Below are 17,500 nucleotides of genomic sequence, written 5' to 3'. Positions count from 1 at the left end.
CACCCACTCACTCACTCACTCACTCACTCACTCACTCACTCACTCACTCACTCACTCACTCACTCACTCACTCACTCACTCACTCACACACACACACACACACACACACACACACACACACACACACACACACACACACACACACACACACACACACACACACACACACTTACTTCCCACTTCCTCTTCGTTTCCCTTCTTCTCTACCTTCAAACCTTCCTTGCTTCCTTCCCTCCCTCTCAGAATAAGTAAGGATATTAGATTTTGAAAGGTTCAGCTCACGTTAAGAAGGGGATTTTTTTCTTTTCTTTATATAGAAAATAAACATCAGTGGATGATGCATAACTGAAATCCATTATGCATTGGGAAGTGTGAATGACGAGTTGTCACTAAATGAATTGAAGACACATGCCAGATAACAATGTTTTCTTCTTCGTCTTCTTCTCCTACTTCTTCCTCCTCTTCTCCTTCTGCTTCTTCCTCTTCTTCTCCTACTTCTTTGTTTCTCTTCTTGATGGTTCTTTCTTGCCTGTCTCCCCAGATTTGGATGCTATGTAGTATCAAGGAATGTGTGTGCTTAAGAGTTCTATGAATTGAGACTAGAGGTGGCTTGGAAGATGAAAATATCTCTCTGTGAATAATTGCAGTAATATAACTAATGTTCATAATTGTCACGGATAAGAATTCCATTTTGATTTTAACTAGACCAATGTTGAGCATATTGCAGAGCTAGATTTAGTTTAGTTTCAAAAATCTATAATTTTGATTCTTAGCATCTGGTTTAATTAGTTACATGATATATGTATAATTCACCCATTTTATTGACATTGCCAATGTAATTTAAAAAGAAGAAAATTAACCATAAACTTTTGTTAATAGGGAGCAATGATTAAAAGACTATCTTTTATTAGGTTACATAAGGACAGCATACATGTATATTTTCCACCTATTTTTCATACAGTATGCTACAGATGATGATACCAGATTTACATCTTTGATAAGCATGTTACAAAAGTAGATACTGCAGAATCTGAAGTAATTGGTTTTATAAATTCCTGACCAACTGGTATATCATCCATCTAAAGGAGTGCATGATACCTCTTGGCTTAAGATTATCAGTAAATGTATTATCTTGTTTTATTTATTGTAAAAAGCATTTTTACTAGTAAAATGAAGAAAGATCTTATTTGGTATTGACACAAAATATGGAAAATACTTATTTTTTACAAGTGTATAATATCTATTGATAATCTTTTCCCCACTGTGTGGGGTGAAACTGTGTCTAATAAATTATTGTTTTATTATGTGGATTTAGTATGACATATGTTTTATAGAAGATATGAAGCAAGAGATTATATAGTTTATAAGCCACACTGTGATTGTTGAATTTTAATCCTTTAGCATAATTTACCACCAGAAGTATGGGTATTTTTGTCAAATGAAGTCATAATTGGTTTCAGGTATACTTTTCATCATGATATTTGCAGATTATTGGTTTACTGAAGTCTCTTTACAGTTAAGCACAACAGGCCTACCTAATTAGTTGTATGACATCAAAGAACACAGTTTTCATTGTAAACCTTCACTTGTTAGTTAAACCAGGGCAATAATTCTTTTGTTTTTTGTCTTTTTGTTTATTTAGTACTGCTTTTTGATCTCCTGATTGTATTCACTGGATACCTAAGACAGATTTTTCAATACAAGAATTATTGTGACATTTTGTGTGAATGAAAAATGTTTGTAGAGTGTTTGGATTAAATAAAAATACACTATTAAACATTATTCATAGTGCTGGACTTTGGATATACCTTTTGATAACAGTGTGAGTGAGTGAGTTTATATATGAACAAATGAGAGAGAGAGAGAGAGAGAGAGAGAGTGTGTGAGTGTGTGCGTGAGTGTGTGCGTATGTGTGCATGCATGCACACACACACACACACACCTGCATGACTTCTGCAAAATGGGGAACTTATGAAATTGTTACTCAAGAGCTTCTTCCTTCTCAGACCTGCATTGAAGAGAAGCTTCAGATATATTTGTCAGGGCCAATTGAGGCATAACCCTACATGGGGGAAATAATAGTAGAAATGTCTTAACCGTGGAATGTAAAGAAAAGCTTGAAAGTGATATGAAGATCTGTGATGATTAAGGAAGTTGGATGATGTTTACCAGATGATGAAAAACAGAGAACATTAGCTTCTCTAATACCAAGATGGGGTGTGGAGGAATTCAGTTACTTTGTGTAATGTACATTGGAACCCCCTATATATAGTGAGGTTAGAAATATATCTAAAAAATCTGGAGCATAGAAGACTTACCTGCATTTCACAACAATGTTTTAAAAATAATGGATATTGTTCTATTTTCATTCCATTTTATTGTCAAGCTGAAAGATTTCTGGATATAAACACTGAAAAAGGAGCTTTGTCTATTTATGTGTTTATTTTTTATATACATTTTTTATACAATATCTACTGGGGAAAATACAGAATTGGATATCCTGTGGAGATGAGCTTTTCAGACTCAGTTTTAGGTATTATGTTTTGTGTTTGGCCTCAGGTAAAAAGGTGAAATAGTTACAATGCATTCACCCAACAATACAGGTAAAATTTCCTTTGAAGTAGGGTGCGAATAGCGTACATTGTTGTGCACTGCCCTGCACCTGGGTTTGAGAGATCCTGGTGAATAGAAAAACACTCTTCTATGTTGAGACAATGGAAGAAAAACCCACAATAGAAAAATCTAGTTTTTGTATTGTGTGTTTTTCTTCCAGAGATCCTGGTGATTAAGACAAAGACTAATTTAATGGTGTCACTCAGTGTTGTCAGTTACACCATGAAACCAGGTCTTCAGTAGCTTGGGTCTGAATCATTGTAAGTTTCATGAGAATGAAATTGTATCTAGTTGCAATCTCATTTTTTAGTATGAATTCAGCAGTATACTTGAAATTACATATGTCAACTTCTAAGCTTATTAGCAGAGTCTACTTAGCACAGCTTTCTCTGAAAACATTTATAATATCTTTTTTGTTACAATTAAATGTGTTGAGGTTTTTATTCTTTTCTCACAAGCTATCTGAAGTATCCCATAAACTCTAAAGTAAACTAGATGGACGTTCTCCACTTCCAGCTAAAATTGCTGGAATATTATATTAACTATTATATTATCTAAATGTAACTGTTACCAGTGATATGTCATCCATACTAGCTAATACTTTTTAGTAGCAGTGGTAAGATGGTTTCTGGTTCCTCTTTCCTTAGCAGGTAGACATGGTGTCTTCTGCTGCCCTATACTAGACCCTTTTCATTATTATTACTGCATTATTATCTTTTCAGTGCAAGAACAAATGAAAGGTAACTTTATCTTTATGTACAGCTAGTTAAGAAAAATAATAATTGGATATTTAGATCATATTTTGTAATATAGAATCAGCCACTCCTGTAAAAATCAAGACGTACAACATATTAATTTTCATTTTCACAGTAACTGTAGTCTCAAATAGACATGACAAACAAAATTTAAAGAATGAAATTGACCTGCAGACATATGCCTTACCAACAGCTAAAGTCTTTAGTGATACATTCCTATACACTCATAAAGTTAAAATTGTAAGTCTTCAAGTTGTGCTTAGCCCATTATATCTTGATGTCATTATGTTCTTGATTTCCTTGGAGATTTGTGCACATCATAAATCTTTTCCATTTAAATACAAGTTCCATTATAAAAAGAATTATTTTTTGGAGTGTGCAAAGGATCAATAAAACTAATGTTGGCCTTCTTAATTTATTATGCAATATTGTATGTGCTATACTTGGGATATATATTTAACTTGTGACATTTGTCTATTTACATAAATGCGAAACATTTCCTGGAATTTTCTTTTTTTTATTTTCTTTTAAGAAAAAAAAGAAAAAAACTGCTACAGCCTGTCTGTCTTTTTTTCCATATGGATTTTTCTTGTTTTTTTTGTTTTTTTTTGCTGTAACAAATACTTATTTTTCCATATAGAAATTGGTCCATTATCAGTAAAATGACAATAATATTACATGCCAAAACAACATAGTGATGATATGTAATGTAATGTGGCCTCCTCAACCATCATGCATATTTTACTTCAGTTAAGATTGATGTTAGATTTGATTGTACTGTATTGTATGCCTTGATCACACTGTGCAGATGATTGATTATATGCATTCTTGTGCATCTTGCTTTGACTCTTTGGTCATTTGGCTTTCAGGAAAGACATCTCCATGTGGTGAAAATAAAATCTTGTGATGGTATGATGACTCATCAAGAAGTTGTTGACATAACTGGTGTCACTGACATAAAGTTCCTTAATGCTCTTGTTAAAAGACAACCTCACCTGTCAAATCTACTAGTGATTGTGGTGTTCTTGGAAGTACATGGTCAAAAAGACCTGTGTGTAACAAACTGTTTAAAATATGGAGTTATGAATTCATAACAAATAAAATTTCTTAGAGTGCTTACTTAAGTGATAACTAAGGAAAGTGATGTATCATTGCTTTGATGCATGCAGCTTTATATATATATACCTTCCTATATATATAATTGCTGTTATAACTAGAACAACAGTTAAAGTTGGCATTCAATCTTTTTGTTGGCCTTAATAGTAAAGGTTATAATACTGCCAAGAATATACCGTTGATCCTATAATCCTGATCATTAGATGCTGGAAGACTTTAGGATCCCAAGATCGTGGTAGTCATTGTATTACCATGAGGAAAATAACAAGACATTCCAAGCAAAAGTTGGCAAGCTTTCATCAAGTATGCTATTTACAATTAATTATAAAATGTAAATTAATGTTGCTCAGACAATGCATTTCATAACACTGAAATTTAATTGTATTTATGAATTTTACCTCGATCTTGGGAGTCTTCAGTGTCCACCTAAGGGAAGACCCAGGGACCTCAGGTTTATACTTATGGATCAACTTATGTGAGTGTGTGTGTTGAGTCTTTACAAGTCACTGACATACCTTACATCCACTTATTACCGTTCTGTTCAATTGATTTTATTGTCAATTCATTTGTTCTTTTGCTTGAATCTGCCTTTGATTTTAAATCTAAATATTCAATACATCATTGACAATGGGTATGAGCCTTTGCTAGAATAACACTAGGTACCACATCAACATTTACAATGGTTGGGTGCACGCCTAACACAAAGCCTTTATCTAACTTATAATTGGCAGCATTCACAAGTTACAAAAAGAAACTTTTAACAAGTTGATAGGGTTCATATTCAACCACAAAAGTTAGTACACTAACTTGGAAAAGTTCATCATGAGTGAGATACTGAAGTGACCCATTTTTCTGAATGAAAGATATCCTGCTAATTATATAGATTGGTCTGTGGGAGTAATATATGTTCTCCCACACACAGAAAACACTGCAATGTGTGTGGGTACAAAATATTTAACAAAAACAAAGGAATTTTATAGTTACAATGTATGAAGTTAATAATTTTGCTATTTTCTGTGTCGTATTTTAGAGCGGGGAGGGAAATATTTCTGGGTCATCAGTTCACTCTTTGCGAGATACTATAAAATAAACAACTTGTCTAAAACCTGCCACCTAAGACTTGCAGCTTCTGAGAGTATGTGAATGTATTTAACAATACTGTAGTTTTTTTCACTAACTCAAAATTTATCACATGAACATGGAGATCAAATAAATACTCTACGTGCATATCCCCATAGGTTTCCATATGACACTGCCGACAAGTTGAAGTTATTCAAATTGCAATTTCAAATTGTATCATTCATCTTACTAGTCTTTGTACTGGAAATTCAAAACCTGTTAGTTTTAAAAACAAGAACATTAGTGTCATAGAAGTACTTCTCACTGCCTTCAATTTCTCAAAAAAAATCAACATTCAAGGCAGTTTATGAATATTATAATCACAATGATTTTACAACAAACATTTTTAACTTGAAGCATCACATATCATATGTGGAACAATTTCTCTTTCACCAAAGAAAATGAAGGTAGTGCTAAAATACACGTGTACATTAACAAGTACATCCACATACTCAAGGTAAAGACTAGTAGTCTCAAAATCTAAAAGAATAATTGGATTCTCACATCAAATTGATTTATTTTTTCAATAACTTTAAACAAAGGCTGAAATCTAAATAACTGCTTCCCTTAAAAGAAATTGAATAATCCTTCTACATTAAATCTACTGGATCCCAATGTCTGTGATACCACTCCAACTACTCTTTATATTTACCCAATATGGGCAATGGAGTAAAATGTCTACATCTGAGGAATAAATGCTCCAAACATTCCATATTCCATGAATGTTCAGTGCCATTTATCCATAGAAGAGTCCATAAAATCACATACAATAGAGCTTTCACATTCTTGATTCACCTGTTATATTGGCAGAAGCAATGAGATTTAATGTGGTAATACTATATCTCGAAACAATGACATTTTCAAAAGTGATCCATGAATGTTCTAAAAGGGGATTGCTTAATACAGAGTAATAATAGTAACAAGTGAAATTTAATGTTGATCATTGTACTCCCATGACCATTACAATTAATTTCTTAGCATGAGATATATCAGGCTTATCATACAGTAAGGTATATTGCAGCATGCAAGGAGTCATGGCCAGAATCTCAAAGTATAAATCTTTTCCACAAGACCCTGAGGTGTGTGATTTAGACAAAAAATCCTAAAATATGAGGTCAATTATTTGGTAAACCAATTGTACCTGTTAATCAACCACATAATTTTGTTGATAATGTGCCTCTGACTCATTCCATTGTCTATATCTAATATTCTATTGGATCTCAGCTAAGGCATTGTCAAAATTTATGTATCTATAAATGTCAATCTTCAATTAACATATATACACATCTCAAAAAGAACAATGCCTTTATTATCACTTTTTATCCTACTGTTGGCTAGACATTTCGATGTCTAAATATATTCATATATATATATATTCACTTAAAACTATCATCTCACTAATATATCTCATTCCTTGAGGATATTTACTGGGTATAGAAAGGGATTTCCAGCAAAGTAGCTGTCATATGTAGTTACTTGACTATCCTTACCTTATCCCATTAATGTCCTTCAGTATTAACAATATTAAACAACCATTAGGATCATCTGAAATTCTTGAAAAATAGCACCCATATTTGCTTTGTCTCTATGATTTTTGGCCATTAACATTCTTGTTTCAACACCACTGATAGACTGCCTTTGGGGTGAAAAAAAATTGTATTGTCATCTAAATCATTCTGAGGTTTTTACATGCTAATTTTTCAACTCTCAGAGCATGATCAGTGTTTAAGAAATCTTTTGACTTCTGAACAGGGTTTTTTTCTCTCTCTCATAATTACAAGTAAAATTAATTTGATCATCAGTTACTCGTATCCTTATGACTTTCATTTTAGTCCTATGTGAATTTACCTTTCTGAACCAATTTTTTCTCTATAGTGTTTATCTCATATCTCTAAGACAAGAATGCAAAGAATGTTTAGCTCCACACATTCACACAAATTTCTCTGAAAATATACAGAAAATTTTCAACAAACTTGTCTGAATTCTTATCAAAAAAGGAGTTTTGTGACAAATCCTCGTCATATGTGAGTTTACATTTTGGTGGTTGTCGTGTCTTTCTGGTTTACTTCCACCTCAACATGGATTTCATTGCCAGCCATCAGCTTCCCATTGTCCTGGAATGAAGAGAGAAACCATCTTTTAAGGTTCTCGTTTCCATTATACTTGTATCATGCTGTGATCACAGGGGCTCAAACATGAACCTACCGTTAAAAAAAAAAAAAAAAAATACTTATAGAAAAGAATGACCTTGTAGAAAACACTTTCACAGAAATGAGGTGAAATTCAATGCTGTCCAGGTCATATCCAAATACAAATAAATGGATGATATATATTAGATAAAACAAATATATCAGTAGTAAAAAAGAAAAATCATTATCAAATTTCTCCTTACAATAAAACATACAAAAAATAATAGTCCTGTAGAAACCACTCTTTCACGAATGAGTTTTCAAATCAGTGCTAATCATTATAACACAAATTTACTTTGGATTTACCAGTTTTCTTGAGCAAGAACATAATCAAACTAACTTATTGCACAGAATTTACAATATATTCATTAATTAAAGAAGCAGTCGTGTAATACATATCTAAACTATTCATTAATTGGGAATATTAATCAGAATCTTTATTTCATTAAGAGTAAGCATTAATGAGAATCTAAACGAGAGAATTAATGAAAAATAAGACACTCATGCAGGGTTATTGCCTACAGTTTATACTGATAGGTGACACACTGATTACTCTTACATGCCCTGGATACATTTTACATTTTCCACGCATGCGGACAATTACTACGCTTCTCTTATGGTCTAAATTTGAAAAAAAGGCTGTTTCATTTCATTTGAGTTTCATGGTAAAACACACAAAATGCCACATAGATAGGTATGATTAATTGTCTCTAAGTGAGAGAGAGAAAATCTACTTCCAAATCGTAGCTGCTCCATGTAAAATGGACATCAATTTAGTACAGAATGTATGATACCCTTGTAAGAAAATGAGTGTAAGTATAAGTATGAGTATGAATGTATGAGTAAATGCATGAGTGAGTGTGAGAATGAGAATGAGTGTGAGTGTGAGTGTAAGTGTAAGTGTCAGTGAATATAAGTATAAGTGTGAGTGTTTGTGTGTGTGTGTGTGTCTGTGTGTGTGTGCGTCTGTGTGTGTGTGTGTGTGTGTGTGTGTGTGTGTGTGTGTGTGTGTTGTGTGTGTGTGTGTGTGCGTGTGCGTGTGTGCGTGTGTGTGTGTGTGTGTATGTGCGCGCGCGCGCGCGTGTGCGAGGTATATATTTATTAACACGAGAGAGTAAGGGAGGGAGGGAGGGAGGAGAGAGGAGAGAGAGAGAGAGAGAGAGAGAGAGAGAGAGAGAGAGAGAGAGAGAGAGAGAGAGAGAGAGAGAAGGTTAAGAGGACGGGAAGAAAGGAGGGAGGGAAGTTGAGAGAGGAGAGAGAGAGAGAGAGGGGAGAGAGGAGAGAGAGAGAGAGAGAGAGAGAGAGAGAGAGAGAGAGAGAGAGAGAGAGAGAGAGAGAGAGAGAGAGAGAGAGAGAGAGAGAGAGAGAGAGAGAGAAAGGAGAGAGAAGAAGAGGAGGAGAGAGAAGAGAGAAGAGAAGAGGCTGGGAATGAAAATGAAAGAGAAGAAAAGGGGGCCGGAGGAATTTAGTCCCAGACACTGCTTCCTGCGCGGTTAGTGTTAGTATCTCACCGTGCCCTTAAGCAGCACTGGCAGGTCATGCGGCACTGGATCAGGGTCGGTGTCATGCAGGCGGGTTACCAGGGGCGTGAGGTCGGCTGCCTTTTCCACGTCATTGGGATTGGTCTCGGTGCTGTTCTCGGCGTCCATGGCCTGCAGCTCCTTCTGGCTCCAGTGCTCCACGATGGCGGCTGTATAGCAGTCGCCGAGCATGTTGTTCGTGGTTCGGAACCGGTCACTGTGGGAGGGAGGCAGGAAGGGCGTGCGTGGTCAGACTGGGCTTTGATGACGTGAGCTAATCCTTGGGAAGTGTCAGATGTATAAGAAAAAAGTTGAGTATGTTCACAGATATTTCATTTTAAGGTGATATGAAGTGTTCTCTCCCTTACACAAGCCAGTCGATCGTGAAGAGAAGAGAAACATCCGTGGCTGGCAGGTTGACGGCTGTGAGAACGATGACTATGAGAACAAGTGCAGCACTTGGCACACTGGCACTGGCAACGCTGGCAGCGGTTGCCGTAACGCTGGAAGGAAGAAAGTGCAAGTTTTCAGTTTCAGGCGAAAAAGATCATCATCGTTTTTCTATATCATTTGTTCCATGGAGCTTATTCAAATTAGCATGATAAGAATACTTCGTTTCGTTAACTTACACAATAGTTGCGTACTCCCCAACACCGAGCGAGATTTCATTCATCTGAGCTATGAAGACGGTGCCGACGGACACGAACAGAGCTGTTCCGTCCATGTTAACTGTGGCGCCGATGGGAAGCACGAAGCGGGAGATTCGGGGATCCACGCCGCATTTGTCGTTCATGCATCGGAAGGTGATAGGCAGCGTAGCCGCCCTGCGAAAGGAAATATTGTTAGTATGTGCCTTGGAAAGTTGGCAGTGTGAGGCAGCTCGGGTACAGGCGCGCTGGGCACAGGTGCCTCCCGCTGCTGCTCAGTGTGAAAAAGGGCGAGCCCAGACCCGAAAACGCAACCCTATGATATGCCCTGCATGGTGGGCAACGCTAGTACAGGGGTTAGCCAACATAATAACATTTACTCACCCACACAGGCCGGGGACCGGCACTACCTCTGAAACAAACAAACAGACTAGGTTGTTGTGCATGTCTGACAGTGACTGAGAGTGAGGTGGTTATAGCGTTATGGGAGCTGGGGTGACTGGTGGGTGAGGAGGGCCTGAAAGACTTCAGCACAAGAGGGAGCCACTTACCCAGCCTGCGGACACTCACTGCTCTACTCCTCAGCCAGGGGTCGACTCGCTCCTGCAAATGTGGCTAGAGTGCTAGGTTAGCTTTGCACTCTGCAAGGTAAGGATAAAAAACGTTAACATCACATGTCAAACCTGAATGGCATATCTGACAGCAGACCTAGCTATAAACTGGTAAGGGAATAAATTTACCGGAGGACGCGATCTAATTGATTGGTTTTGCCAAGAAAATGTTATGATTACTTATATCATTTTTAAAACAATATTTGATTCAAAGCAGTTTATATTTACTTTTGCTATTATTGAAGTGCAACAAGACAAGTTATAAATCGAAGTCCCTTATACCAGCATTTCCCATATTGCAGCCAATTATTTATTACACAGGCGTAGCCAGGGGGGTTCTTGGATATGTGTCCCAGTGTTTTGAGGCGAGTTAACTGGGGGTGTTTGTCCGCTAAATCTTTTAAACTCCTGTCTGTATAAGCTAGATGATCACAACGAGATATTCAAGTAAAGCGGCCGTATAAGTATGTGGTTATTGGAAACCCAGGCGCTTTGGATAGTTTTTTCTTTAGTGAACCCTCCAATGTCAGGACTGGTTATGCCCGTGTTTCAGAGTAAAATTTTGTATTCATCTTGACAATTTTGAAAATGTTTTTTTTTCTCTCTCTCTTTTTTTAAGTAGAAACAGGTAGCATGCATCCATATGAAACTGAATATTAACAATGCCAATAAATCCCATCCGGTAAATTTAGTGGGGTTTAATTTACAGTGATGAGGACTAGGGCCGACTGAGAGGTGGTGGCGACACCATGCAGCTGGTTACCCCAGGGATAGAGACCTGTCTCCATGTGCATCCCCTTCTTAGTCACGCTAGGCTAAGCTCTGTCTAAAATGCCCCTCTACTGAGTGATGGGTGTCAGATGGGAAGCCTCTACGCACCAAACCGGGACCGAGTCCACTCAACGAGGATGAGCCTTAGCACATATGGTTGGACGGCTGGGAATTTTACGACCGAAGGACACGGCGGAAAAGGCTGACGAAACAGAGGTAGGAACTGTCTAATGCCCGACTTTTTATGTTAAAGATAGTGTTGCTCTTACGAAAAAATATGAACTCGGTATAAAAATGAAATAAACTCAAAGTTTTCGTGCCGTTTGTACGGTTAGGTTAACAAAGAATAACTGTCTAGCATCGAGAGCTAATATGGTTGTTGGGAAGCACGAGCAACATCCCAATAACTTGAAATAACTTACAAATGATTGATTTGAATGAAAGGAAAAGCCATCCTCGCATTATGTCCTAAGTCATGCTCGCGGGTTTCGTGTATAGAGGAGAGCGGTGGTGAGGATGAGTGCAGAGAGCGCAATCGAGACGGGGCTCTGTCGGCTCCTCCTCAGTCTCCCCTCCCGCCCGCTGAAAGAAAACGATGATGCGGCCGTTACTGGAGAGGCGGCGAGCAGGTGTGTTCTCCTAGCAACCCACAGCCACGTCCTGACCATCAAGTCTAGGAGATCAACAGTAATGCTCCATCCTTCCTGATGGAAGATGAACCCAGTGGTAGACTCAATTGCACATTATTGGGGATTCAGTGATATCAACAATCTATAATCAACCATCAGATTTATCTACACTTAACTACATCAATTATCTTCAAGCCTGATAGCTAATTTTATCTTTCATATTTACATATACAAAATCTGAAATACAATGAGGGGGATCCCCAAATCTAGTAGTTTATTAAATCTAAGAACAATAGATAATACAGAAAATGCAACAGCCCAAGTGAAGATGTGGGGCAAGAATACAGTACAGGAGGCAGGCAGGAGCGCGGGGCAGGGGCGGCAGCGGGTACAGCAGACGCCAACATGAACACGTCGCCTACTTGACTTACTCTCCTCATTTTATAGTGTAAATGGAAAAATACACATGGTATGTATAATTTGTTTATCTTGTGTCTGAATCATGGTTAAAGTTTAGTCACATGCAATTTAGAGGTTCCTGGAGCAGAAAGCTTTTACAGGTTGTGATGGAGACCTTTGCAACGGTGGGGCTGCTTCACCGCCGCCGCCAGCATGCGGCAGCGGAATAATTGTATATCAACTTTTAGAAGATAGGCCTAGAGTAAGAAACGGGACTGCCTGTCTAAAACACCATTCAGAGAAGCACACGCTGTGGCGGTCGAAGGCGTCTGGGCGGCGCGGCGGATCGGGGCGACGCCTCCTGTGCGCGCCACGCAACGGTCGACCAACGCCTCCTGGCCGCCGTCTCTTGCTGAGAGAACACTCCACGCGAAAGAGCAATGTGCAAAATAACACCACGTGTCGAGCTAAGATCTTAGTATTAGGCCAGGTATGACGCCCGGTTCTTGGCTGGGGAGTGAACTTAGTACTATACCAGGCCTGTTGCTTGGTTCGTGGCTGGGGAGTGAAGCTTTCTTTACATAAGGCTAGTTAGAATATTGATCGGGGGATCTTAAACTATATAAGAGAAACTGGTAGTGTTTACGTCTTGAAAACATGCAAGCTTATACTTTTTCTATGCATCATACAATGTATTGTTATTTTAATGCAATGCTTAAACACCAATCATAGCGACGATATAAAAAAGTTATCGCATTTTTTAACACGACACAATCAGAAATATAAAAGGAAAAGGAAAATCAATACTACACACGAATTTTGTTCCTTGAGACAAAAAAACAAAACAAAATGAAACAAAAACCAAACGCATATATACGCCAACAACGGTTATTTGACACCAAATCACTTCTTAAGGAGGCTCTTAATTTAACAAGAAAAATATCGTAAGGAAAAGGATTATCTAAACTCCCCGCTATTAGCCAGCCATTTACTATTACCGATGTCGATGTCCAGTCATTCACCGAAGCATATATGGAGAGTGCAAAGACAGCATCGCATTCATATCTACACATAAGCCTTTCAGAGACAAGAGTCTGTCCACAATGAGAATGAGCATGAGAACACATGCATACCCCGGATAGTGAGAACCTCTCGAGTTTACTGTAATACTCTAGACGTACCGCACTATCAGCTGATGCCAACTCCCTTGCGTGAAGTTAAATGCAGTGACATTGGTTTAGAAACTTTATCCTGTTATTTTGTCAAGATTTACTACAATTCAGCCCGTAATGTAGGATGACCTTGGTGACAATTCTCCTTTGTTTAGATTTTCTTTATCGACATTATGCCGGGAGTTGGGAACAGTTTTCAAGGTAAGAACCAGGGGGTTGTGGCAATAGCTCAGGTGGACGAGGATGGAGACAAAACAGCAGCTAGACATGAACATCGTGTATGTTTTCCGATTTTTGCTTCCCCGTGTCATTCTATTTCCTATACTTTATTCTTTACTCCTATTTCCTTTTCTTCATTCTCCTTCCCCTCATTCCCGTTCTCTTCTTTCTATCCATTCTGAACTCCTCTCTCTCCCTTCCATCCTCATCTCTCTCTCTTCCTTCCACCCTCCTCCCTCTCTCTCCTTTTCATCCTCCCCCCCCTCTCTCTCTCTCTGTTCCACCCTCTTTTCTCTTTCCCTTCCCCCTCTTCTCTCTTCCCCTTCATTCTTCCCATCCCTCTCTCCTTTCCACTCTCTTCTATCCCTCCTTTCCTCCCTCTCTTATCTTCCTTCTCCCCCTTCCTACTATCTCCATCGTCTCCCTTTCGAGCCACGGCCACACCCACGCTTGATAAGACAGATATAAGTCACAAGTGCAGATAATCCAACTGATGCAGAACTAAAGAATAATAATGATAAATAGATAAAGATAAATTAATAAAATGAAGACTAGACAGAGAAGTAAAATGCAGTAGTAACGGTACTAAACTATCTGTAAACGACATTCTGAACTATTACGATTGCAGCTGTTGGCAACACGTTTAGTAATACGTTTTTCATTGACTGGTTGTTGTATTTGCCTTTATGTCTATTTGTGTATATCTAAGTGCTTCCAGCCACATGTTTCGCAGAATTAAGGATCTGTGTTTAACGGTGACGTCGAACGTATAACAAAACTTTGAATTATGCATCATGACAAATCTAAAATATTACACGTTATGACTTCGATCAACCGAAACGTAACTGCATGACAGGATGAGTCCGGGTCACGTAAGATCGACTAGAATACAGTAATAGGCGTTGTCATGCGCATGTAGAGACTTAACAGGTGGACAGATTTTAAAAGTCAATTTTTAGAAATGGAATTATGTTCTTGGAAACATATATAGTGTAACTTCGATCAACCGAAACATAACCCCAGACGGCTTTACAAACTAAATCCGGATCACGTGACTCAAAATGGGTAGGCTGAGACGGATTTTTTTTTTTTTTTTAAGGGAATTATGTTTATTTTTGTGCTTCACAGGAAGTTAATTAAGACAAAACGAACATTAGAGGAAAATAACGTTACTTTTGTGTATATTAGTGCCGGGATTTTTTATTATGCTTTTGTTACCATACATCTAACAAAAAAAAAAAGAAAATATGTGTAGATTTCTATCAATATCATCCCCAAGATCTGCCATAAATACAGGCATTGGGAAATGTCCAGATTACCATAACTGTGCCACAGAACTGCCAATATATAAAATAAAGGAAAAAAAAATCGAATCGTCAGTAAATTCTTCCGAAGTTAGATGTTAGTCACATAAATGCGCAAAATACACCAACACTCGCAGAGAAAAAAAAGAAGCCCCTTCCAAACGAAACAAGTTATTTTATATGCATGAAAATAATGAAAAAAAGAAAAAAAAATGCAATATACCCTATGTTAGGTAAAGACCATGCGACATGCTAAAGCACATCTGAACTGGAAGAGTATGTGAATGCATCTCTCTCCTTTTATCTACTTCTTGTGTTTATTTCCTCATTTGTTTATTTATTAATTTCTTACCCATTTTCCGAATTTGCAAATAAAGTGATGTCTCCACATAACCTTCTCGGTAACTTCCTTTGCTAAATAAGGAATGCAATGAATAAAAAAACATGATTGGGTAGATTGGATGATGGAATGATTAGGAGAAAGGCTAAATAAAATCAGATTAAAAGGAAAAAGAAAGGAAAAATAAACTAAGAGAGAGAGAGAAAGAGAATGATAAAAAAAAGGGGAGAAGGTGAATAAAACGAAAACGTAAAAGAACGAAGTAGAAAGAACTAAAATAAAATAAAGATAAAATTAAAAGGATATAACAAAAAAAGTACAAAATAACAAAACAAAACGGACAAGAGCAAGAAAAAGAGTGATATGTACAGTCGCCATCATGATGAAATGAGGCCACGTGGAAATGAGTAGAAACGTGGTAACGAAGCCTGACGGTACTGCTACTGCGAGCCATGCAGCGAGGTGAAGGTGGTCATGCACAACTAAAAAGCCTTACACAACTATCTACAAGTAAACGGCACCAGCGATGCTGTAATGCCGGTGCCACAGACGCGAGTCCAGGGGAGGGGGGGGGGGCAGTCAGAGATAGGTTTGCAGTGGAACCGTATAAGTGGAATGGGACTTTTGTCATGTCATATCATGTCACGTCATGTTTATCTTCATTTCTTTACAGATAAGCTAGTGGCTTGATTTTTTTTAGCACATTCTACAAAATTGGGGGAAAACGTAAATTGACAGACAGATAGGAGTACATTCTTCTTGTCATTTATAAAGGGAAAGTAATTGAAAACTCTATGCAAATTGGATAGGAATGTGTGTGTGTGTGTGTGTGTGTGTGTGTGTGTGTGTGTGTGTGTGTGTGTGTGTGTGTGTGTGTGTGTGTGTGTGTGTGTGTGTGTGTGTGTGTGTGTGCACGTGCGTGAGTGTTTGTCTGTGTGGCTGTGCGTGTGCATGAGCGCCTATGCCTATGTGTGTTGGTGAATGCGAGTGCGAATAGTTTATGCATTAGTATATGCATGTGAGTATGTGTTCAGTAATCTCTCATAGCAATAAACTTTGCTAATCTACTGAACCTCCACATTCTATTACATCTTTAACTAAATAGTATAAGTACAGAAAACCCTAGTGTCGGAAGTCCCCGGTTTGCGTGTTAGTCGGTTCCATGAATTGGGAAACGGGTTGCGTAATAGTTTAGTCATGGGTATCGGTTAAAAAATAAAGTCATTATGAGTCAGAGATGAGTCAGATGTTACAGGACTCGCGACAGTGTGGCTGGTGAGTGTGCCTGTCTCACATTCCAGTCTCTTTACATTTTTTTTTTTGTTTTTTGTTTTTCTTTACTATATGGTCATCATTTTTGGGTAATTTGAAGTCTCGGTTCGGAAAAAATATATATTATTTGAATCTCTTTATTCAAAAATTTTGCTTGTTTGTGATGGTGATTGTTATCTCAATGGGTCGGATGATTAATGATTTGAATCTAGATTTAGATTAAACAAAAAGAGTACATGTTTATTTTATTGACTTTTTTTCTTCTTTCTTTTTTTTTCTTAGATTTTGATTAACTTTGATAGCATCGATAAACTCTCCATCGGATAACCGAATCAAGGAAGAGGCAAACCAACTAAAGAATCAAACTTGATTTCCAATGAAGATCGCGCGAGCATGGTACTTGATTTCTCCTCCCTGGGGGCACGAAGGAGAAAAAAAAAGCTGGGAGAAACAGAAAGAGAGAGACTGCTGTGTGAGTGGCATTGTCGCGCTGTGGGGGGGGGGGGGAGTAGTGCCGGAGACTTGGCACCCTCTCGCACAACTCACGTGGATGCCGTGGCGAAGGAGGTAACCCATGGCTCCAGCAGGTTGATGTAAAAAGTGAAGGGATTTCGACGAGTGCAGAAGAAGTAGATGAGGTTCTGGATAATCCATTGGTAGATTAGCACCCCCACCACCACCGTGACGATGAACAGGCCCAGGTTGCTCATAACGGTGCTCAGGTTCTCGACGATCAGGATTTTGCTCATAATCACACTCGCCACGCCCACGGGGGAGAGCCTGGGGGGGGGGAGACAGAGGAGGGGGAAGGGCGTTAACAGAGG

At 38.1% G+C, this 17,500-nt stretch overlaps 1 protein-coding gene across 6 annotated transcripts in view; it reads right to left on the bottom strand.

The window, feature by feature from the left end:
* Positions 1–3,769: 3,769 nt before the first annotated feature.
* Positions 3,770–17,500, bottom strand: part of LOC119569987 (excitatory amino acid transporter-like) — a 109,519-nt gene continuing 95,788 nt past the window's right edge. For 3 of the 6 annotated variants that reach the window (XM_037917944.1, XM_037917933.1, XM_037917937.1), the window contains 5 exons: positions 17,223–17,456; positions 9,942–10,136; positions 9,681–9,815; positions 9,373–9,529; positions 3,770–7,717 (listed from right to left, as the gene is read on the bottom strand). In XM_037917944.1, coding sequence (XP_037773872.1) covers positions 7,634–7,717; positions 9,373–9,529; positions 9,681–9,815; positions 9,942–10,136; positions 17,223–17,456 — 805 coding nt within the window. In that variant the 3' untranslated portion in view covers positions 3,770–7,633. Of the gene's footprint in view, positions 7,718–9,303; positions 9,530–9,680; positions 9,816–9,941; positions 10,137–17,222; positions 17,457–17,500 lie in introns of all 6 variants that reach the window. The other 3 variants (XM_037917929.1, XM_037917917.1, XM_037917922.1) reach the window with 1 other exon arrangement.

The sequence above is a fragment of the Penaeus monodon genome, chromosome 4 (assembly GCF_015228065.2).
Source record: "Penaeus monodon isolate SGIC_2016 chromosome 4, NSTDA_Pmon_1, whole genome shotgun sequence".
Classification (NCBI taxonomy): domain Eukaryota; kingdom Metazoa; phylum Arthropoda; class Malacostraca; order Decapoda; family Penaeidae; genus Penaeus; species Penaeus monodon.
Note: the sequence above shows the minus strand (reverse complement) of the source record. Positions and strands in the feature narration are given on the sequence as shown.